The sequence below is a fragment of the Trichosurus vulpecula genome, chromosome 6, assembly GCF_011100635.1.
Source record: "Trichosurus vulpecula isolate mTriVul1 chromosome 6, mTriVul1.pri, whole genome shotgun sequence".
Classification (NCBI taxonomy): domain Eukaryota; kingdom Metazoa; phylum Chordata; class Mammalia; order Diprotodontia; family Phalangeridae; genus Trichosurus; species Trichosurus vulpecula.
In genome coordinates, this window is record NC_050578.1 from 270,093,471 (window position 1) to 270,101,938 (window position 8,468).

Below are 8,468 nucleotides of genomic sequence, written 5' to 3' on the forward strand. Positions count from 1 at the left end.
TAAAACTTAATCCTAAATTTTCCCATTCCTAAGAGAAATATTAATAGTCAAAATCTTAAAATCTAAACATTATGTAGACACAGATGAATTTGGACTGAGGGTAGGAGTCTAGCCTCCAGAGGTAGTTTTCAGGAAATCATCCCTGGGTGAAAGATTAACCGGAGTACTCTAGGGAGTATTTTATGAGAGGCTCTTCTACTGGAGCTTGGAGTCCTGACTCAACCAAGCTTGGATCACAAAAAAAAAAATTGTATAAAAATTGGACACTCCCTCCCACATCCTTCTGTAATTGAGGACCAGTGTCAAAACCAGGAGGCCTGCTTCTGCTTTATTATGTGACTGGCTTATGTGACATTGCTTATTAAACCAATTTATTTGAAAGTTTTAACTTTTGTTTTTTGGGTCAGTTCAACGTTGCCTGAACACACTGTCTTATCTTCATTTGTTAGCTTTCTGTACTGTAGTCATTCCTTACTTCTGCCTCCTAGAATGCCATTTTTAATATAGAATTCCATATTTACAGAATTTTTATTTTTTATTTTATTTTATCATTATGGTCAAGGCAAGAGATTGGACTGATAATCTCATAAGCATAAATAAATCTCAAAGTTAATAACTGTACAATTTATTAATATTTCAGCAAACAATAAAAGAAATATGCATGGATGTATAAGATAAAAGAAATAGGCCCTGTGAGAGTAATATTCCTTGAGGTTGGAGTAATATATGTACACTAACAGCATTACCCTGGTGAGTGAAAATCAAAAAGGAGACAGTTTGAAACCCTCACTTACAACACTGTGGAAATTAGGGAACCGTTGTCATAGATGAACAACACGCTTCCTGATTTAAGAAAATTGAAATTGTTATAGAAATTAATTTATTTGAACAAAATTTGATTTGTATATGGAGAATCACATACCATAAGAACTGAGACTTGTAGTTATGAACTTGCATTAAAAAACACATTAAAAAGTCTTTTTCATTGAATTTATTATTTTTTCCCTCCTTCAGTTATGAAAAAAAATGACAGAATTAGTGTAAATGTCTCATTTCTATTGTGAAAATATAGGATTATCTATAAAGTAACCCTTTAGAGCTCATTGTAAGTCATTTAATATGGTAATGGAATATTGACTGCTTCTATTTCTGTTTGGTAAATATTTGAAAAGGAATCAATACTTCCAGCACACTATTTTATCCATAGCCAAAGATACGAACATACTGAAATATGTGTTTGTCATATTCAGACTCTAGAATTCTTGTCCTCCTGACAGGAGTGCATGAGGCTGGTCTCAGTGGGGAATGATTAGAGCTGTGCATGCTTGTAGAGAGAAAATAATGGTCCAGATGAGATATAGTGAGATTCATTTTGTTTGTTTGTTTGCAGATGCAGAGCAGTGTCTGCCATGCCTTGAAGATCACTACCCGAGTAGAGAGAGAGACCATTGCCTCCCTAAGACTGTGACCTTCCTGGCCTATGAAGAACCTCTTGGTATGACTCTGGCCTCTGCTGCTCTCTGCTCCTCCCTCCTCACTGCTCTGGTCCTTGGAGTCTTTGTGAAGCACAGAGATACCCCCATAGTCAAAGCCAATAACCGCAGCCTCAGCTACACTCTTCTGGTCTCCCTCATCCTTTGCTTTCTCTGCTCCTTGCTCTTCATTGGCCATCCTAACACCACCACTTGTCTCCTGAGACAAACCACATTTGCAGTTGTGTTCACAGTGGCCCTTTCCTCCATTTTAGCTAAAACCATCACTGTGGTTCTAGCCTTCAAGACCACAAAGCCTGGGAGCAAACTCAGGAGGTGGCTGAGTTCCACAGCATCTTATTCTCTCATTTTGATGTGTGCTCTAATCCAAATGTGTCTCTGTGGCATCTGGCTTGGGACCTATCCCCCATTCCTGGAGATGGATGTGCTTGCAGAGCCTGTCTTCATTGTCGTTCAGTGTAATGAGGGCTCCATCATTACCTTCTACTGTGTCCTGGGCTACATGGCTTTGCTGGCCTTGGGGAGCTTCACCATGGCTTTCTTGGCCAGGAATCTGCCAGACACTTTCAATGAAGCCAAGTTCCTGACCTTCAGCATGCTTGTATTCTGCAGTGTCTGGATTTCCTTTCTGCCCACATATCAGAGCACCAAGGGCAAGGCCATGGTGGCTGTGGAAGTCTTTTCCATCTTGGCCTCCAGTGCTGGCCTTCTCACTTGCATCTTTGCTCCCAAGTGCTATGTAATCCTTCTGAGGGCAGACAGAAATACCCTGGAGATACTGAAAAAGAAAGCAAATCCCCGAGAAGCCAGATCTTCTCAAGTTCTTCCTCATCAATCATAGTGAAGTTGCTCCTTGCCCGCTACAGTCTTAATAAAATATTTTAAGTGTATCTATTGCATGTGCCTTCTATTTTCTGTCAATATCACATCTTTCTTTTTCATTTGAATCTAACTGTTTTCTGAAAGCAATCATATTGCTTGATTTCATAATAGAGGTAAAATTAGATCAGTTGTTTTGAAATATCTTATATATGGCAGACAATATGAATGATGATTTAAAATAATGGTGGAAAAATCAATGAATTTAAGTATATGAGTGCCTGGTGTCTAATTCTAAGCTTTGATAAGTCCATCCGGCATTCTGAGTCATTGATTTCTCATTTACAAAATTGGAACTATAGTTTTCCTGAGATGGTGTATCTGAGTTTTATCAATGACTTATCAAGTGTTATTGAATGAATTGAACATATTTACAAGAGAAGATTTCTTGGAGAATATTTAAGACCAAATTAATTTGCTGATTCAGGTGATTTGTCACCAATGAATAAGTACCAGAAGTTATTGTGCCTTTCATTCCTTTCCATCAGTTATGTATTTGTAAAGCCATGGTCTGGTCTAGAAAACCTTTGCCAAAGCCTAATTTTTCCCTTCCAATACGTTTAGCAATGGTACATTGGATATATCAGTAGCTGATTTTCATAGGACATAATAAAAATGAAAAAGTAGTCATGGATTAGTGGTTACTCAGGGTTTTTTATTTCAAAAGTCTCCTTTGTGTTTTTGAGGTGCTATTATTTATTCACCTCATCCCCCAATACTTCTCGTCAGGCAGCATCCTTCCATTTGCTTTATTTTGGGGACATCTTTTAATGTTTCTCTTGGTATTTCAATGAAAAACCAACTGATGAAATTCTCAGATCTCCTCTAGGAAATAGACAGAGTATTGGATATGTTCTTTTTTGTGAATACACCAATGTTTTTGCAGTAAGGAGGACAACAATACCACAGCCCAGATCTGTCTTTTTTTTCAAGGAAGTTAAGTCCCAAGATGATACACACATAATGATACCGCAGGATGATAGTAGTGATATTTCCAAGGGCAGATCTCTTCCTGAACCAATAATGTAAAGGGTAAGTAAAACATTCAAATGAAAAAGGACAAAAAGTCTCAAACTGGCAACTGAGAAATCCTTAGGGAAAATGTATGTGAAGCTAATGTCACCAAGCCTGCACTGCAGACATTCTCACCACTCCTAGCTTTCCTCTGCTCTGACAGTGCATTCACAAGTATTTCACAAGCATAAGACCCATTTGCCTTCTATGAACTTAGAAACTTTATAGTTTAGTCCTTTATGATTTCCTTGGCAAGGGGTGAGTGTGAGGTGAGGGGACTCTTACTACCAAGGTAAATGGAGGACATGCTACACCATACGGTTATACTCCTGGTTTTGATGAGGGCACAGTCTCTGGGAACCCCCTTGAATCTGGAATACAGTCTCTGGGAGCCCCCTTGAACTGTCCTTGAGTCTTCCAACTGGATCTGGCCTTCCCCTAAGGCCACAAGCCTCACATTATCATTAGGCCCAAATCTCTACCTAGCCTCACCCTTTATTGTCCAGCTACTTCCCCACCCTTAATCCCATTACCACACCTTGCCCTCCTTGGACTTCCCCTCAAGACCCTCCCTAAACCCCTCCTCTGGTCACCCCAGACCACCCCTCAATCCCTCCCACAACCTTTGTGTATATAATCTCCATCTTGCCTCCATGAAGGTGCTCAGATTCAATCTAATTCAGTAGGTTGAATCTGGCCTGCTTGTGGAAACAGGCGTCACAAGGGGGGGGGGGGGATTTCTTAAGACAGCCCATTGTGGTGAATCCCTAATAAACTTTCTCTTTTCTCTTGGCTGAGAAGGCTTGAGTCGAATTCTTTCGGCAGGACCCGGTGTGTCAATATTTCGGGGTGTCGATCACCCCTCAACCTTAAACATCTTCATATATGGTGCATGGGCCGGGAACGACTGCTAATCTCAAGTTTTTCTCCAGCCAAGACTGGAAGGTAAGCCTCTCCCTAACCCAAACCCCTTCTTGCTCTCCAAGCATTTTGGAAGTGCTTTTCGGGCCTGACTTCCCAGGTCCCAGTAGGTCAGACAGCTGCTTGCTGTCTTGGACTCAGCCTGACCTCTCAGTTCGGTCCAGTGGTTTATGTTCAAGGCCATGGACCTGGCCACACCTTCTGAAGCATAGAGGACAAGGACGGACGCCCTATCCGGAAGTATGCCCCCAATTTTTCCCAAATCTCTCAGTGCTAGGGAATGGGAAAATCTCAGGTACTTTTTTGTGTTTTTTTTTCCTGTCTTGCTTTGTTCCTTTTTGAGGCTTACTCCCAGGTCCTCCTTGCAGAGGAAGGGACTTCCGGCCCCCTGGGCTCACAATGGGTCAATTCTCCTCAATCCCCAAAAATTCACCCTTAGGCTGTCTTTTACAAAATTGGAAAAAATTTAAGTTCTCTAAAGAACTTAAAAGGAAAAAGCTGGTATACCTTTGCAATACTGCTTGGCCACAATATCGCCTAGAAGGCCATGAAGAGTGGCCTTATTTTGGGACTTTACAATATAATACTCTTTTACAGTTAGAATTATATTGTCAGTGAGAAAGAAAATGGACAGAAATTCCTTACATAATGACCTTCGTGGAGCTCTCTCGGAACCCTGTTCTCAGAAAAGATTGTAAGATGCTAATAGCTAGAGCCCCACCACAAAGGGGCAATGGGGGTCAACAGGACATTTTGGATAACCCTTCCTTATGGCCCCCAAGGCTTCAGCCCCAGCCCCTCCTCCTGCTCCCCAACCTCCCCAGAGCACCCTTGTTTCCTGTGCTCCCCCTTCCGTGGCCATCCCCTCTTTCTCTTGGTTTCCTGTAGTGCAACCCTCCTCTTATCCTGCCTCCTTCACGGTCCAAGTCTTCTACCCTGCGTCTCCTTCCATGGCCCCTGCCCCCTTGGCGACCCCTGCTCAGGTCCCAGCCAAGGGTCTTGTTGAGGTGCCTCCCTCTGGTGGCCCCTTCCACTGAAGGGACCCCTACTCAGGTTCTGGCCTCATGCCCTGCCCCCGAGGCAACCCCTACTCAGCTTCCAGCCTCGGGCCCTGCCCCCAAGGTAGTACATCCTCCCCTGGCCCCTCTCTCTGAGGTGGCTCCCACTCAGATCTCTTTGGTATCTCCCTCTCCGACCCCTACCCCTCCTCAGGTACTAGCTGATCTCCCTTGCCAGCCAGATGCCCTGGCCTTGCAGTCTAATCTACCTCAGTCGGCCGCTCCCAGCCCTTCCCTCACCAGAAGCGGGACTTCCTATTATATCCCTCTCCAAGCTCCAGGTCCCACAGCGCCTTCAAGGCTTTTTCCCCTGAGGGAAATGCCTGCCTCCCCTGCTGGGACAAGGAGACTGCATGTTCCATTCTCCATTTCAGATCTCCTTCAAAGTAAGGAAAAACTGGGGAGATACTCAGAAGATCCCACTAAGTTTACTGAGGGTTTTAGGGATCTGTCCCTGCAATTTGAACTTTCTTGGTGTGATTTGCATATCCTTTTCTCTACCTGTTGTACCACTGAGGAGAAGAGGAGAATCTGGGAACATGCCCAAAAATTTGGGAATCGTTTGGCTAGCAATAACCCAATAAAATATCCCCCAGATATAGCTGCTGTTCCCACTAGTGACCCAGGATGGAATTATCAAAGGAGTGAGGATAGAGAAAAGAGAGACCATATGGTAATTTGCCTGTTAGAAGGCCTAAGAACTGCATTTCAAAAGCAAATAAATTTTCAAAAAATCAGGGAAGTTACTCAGGGAGAAAAGGAAAACCCTGCTCTTTTCCAGGCCCAGCTAGTAGAGGCTATTAAGAAGTATACAAATTTGGATCCTGATTCTGTTGAAGGGGCAGCAATACTTAACATGTATTTCATTAATCAGTCTTCCCCAGATATTAGGAGGAAGCTGCAGAAATCGGCAATGGGACCCCAAACACCTCAGGTCCAATTGCTGGAGACGGCCTTTGGAGTCTTCAACAATAGAGACCTGGTTGCAGCAGAGGAAAGAAAACGCAGAGAAAGAGCTAGAGACAGAGAACATGCTCAATTCTTGGCTGTTGCCATGGCCAGGAAAAGACCCAAGGAGCACCCCTCCAGGGAGCCCCCTTGGAAGCCCATTGGCTTGGGCAGTGGGGAAACCTGCTTTCGATGACACAAGGAGGGTCACTGGTCTAAGGAGTGCCCCTCTAGGGTGCCCCCCTGGAAGAAGCCTCCAGGATCCATGCCTCCAGGTAGAGCCTCCTCCCAGTACCCTGTCCTCCAGTCTTCTCAAGGAAGGGAAGGAGGGGAAAGCCTGGGGCTTGGCAGTGCTCCCACTTTCTCCACCTCTCTCACAGAGCCCTGGGCAAAATCGAGGCAGAAGGTAACGTTACCCACTTTATCACGGCTATGTTCTCTTGTTTTAACTAATTTCTCTGGCCCCACATGCCCCTCGACCCATCAGGTCATGGGCATCAAGGATCTGTTGTCTGAACACTCCTTCTCTGGCCCTGTCCCCTTGCTGGGAAGGGACCTGATGGTGAAATTGGGAAGCCAATTTTCTCTAGTTAAACCTCATAACTCCCTTTTCCCTCTGTTTCCCAGACCTCCCCATGTTTCCTCAGAGGTGTGGGAGAAGGTTGAGTCAATTGTTTGGGATCAGGGAATTCCTGGGCAAGCTACTTCTGCCACCCCAGCCATAGTTCCCCTCCATAGCCTTCAATATCCAATTAAGCCCAAGGTTTGGGAGGGACTGCAACCATTAATTGGCACTCAAGGCCCTGACTCACTCCCTCTAGAGTGGGGCCCCCACCCAGCACAAGCTTTTGGGACTTTGAAAACTAAACTGACCACCACTCCAGCATTAGTTTTACCTAATCTAGAAAAACCTTTCACTCTCTATGTTGATGAAAGGAGAGGACAGGCCTTGGGAGTCCTAACCCAGGCTTTAGGACCTGACCCCAGACCTGTTGCCTATTTTTCAAAGCAGTTAGACTCTGTGGCTACTGGATGGCCTGCATGCCTCAGGGCCGTAGCTGCTACAGCCACCCTAATTGAGGAAGCCTCTAAACTTACACTTGGCCAGCCCCTGGAAGTTCTGACTCCACATAGAGTTCAGAGCATACTGGAAGCAGATGGCCACCAGTGGCTGGCTAACCACAGGCTCACCACATATCAAACCTTGCTCTTGCTCTTAGATACCCCCAACCTAATTTGGATGTGCTACACACTCATGAACCCCGAAGCAGTGTGGTACACAGAACAAGTGATTAGGGGAGCTAAGTATGAAATAGTCATCTTTAATTCCCACCAGGGATACTGTCTTTTCTCTATACACCTATACTGCCTGTTTGCTGCTTGTTTGCTTAACCTCTTTGCCAAGTTTGTCTCCTCCAGACTCCAAGCCATCAACTTCCAGATGACTGTGTACCCCTTGAACTGGACCCATCGAGACCCCTTGAACTGGACCCATGGAGCCGGGAACAGATCTACACCCCTTTCCAGCAGGAAGCAGTTTCAGAAGCTGAGATCTTCATCCCTGACCCCAAAAGAATTTTGGTCCTATTTGTTTGAGGGGGGAATGATGAGGGCACAGTCTCTGGGAACCCCCTTGAATCTGGAATACAGTCTCTGGGAGCCCCCTTGAACTGTCCTTGAATCTTCCAACTGGATCTGGCCTTCCCCTAAGGCCACAAGCCTCACATTATCATTAGGCCCAAATCTCTACCTAGCCTCGCCCTTTGTTGTTCAGCTACTTCCCACCCTTGATCCCATTACCTCACCTTGCCCTCCTTGGACTTCCCCTCAAGACCCTCCCTAAACCCCTCCTCTGGTCACCCCAGACCACCCCTCAATCCCTCCTACAATCTTTGTGTATATAATCTCCATCTTGCCTCCATGAAGGTGCTCAGATTCAATCTAATTCAGTAGGTTGAATCTGGCCCGCTTGTGGAAACAGGCATCACAAAGACAGCCCATTGTGGTGAATCCCTAATAAACTTTCTCTTTTCCCTTGGCTGAGAAGGCTTGAGTCGAATTCTTTCGGCAGGACCCGGTGCGTCAATATTTCGGGGTGTCAATCACCCCTCAACCTTAAACATCTTAAGTTTCTCCTGTTCCCAATTCCCTCTTC

At 44.9% G+C, this 8,468-nt stretch overlaps 1 protein-coding gene across 1 annotated transcript in view; it reads left to right on the forward strand.

Moving 5' to 3' along the window:
* LOC118855194 (vomeronasal type-2 receptor 26-like) overlaps positions 1 to 2,334 on the forward strand; it is a 40,628-nt gene extending 38,294 nt beyond the window's left edge. Inside the window, exon 6 of the mRNA XM_036765284.1 lies at positions 1,391 to 2,334. Coding sequence (XP_036621179.1) covers positions 1,391 to 2,334 — 944 coding nt within the window. The remainder of the gene's footprint in view (positions 1 to 1,390) is intronic.
* Positions 2,335 to 8,468: the final 6,134 nt, after the last annotated feature.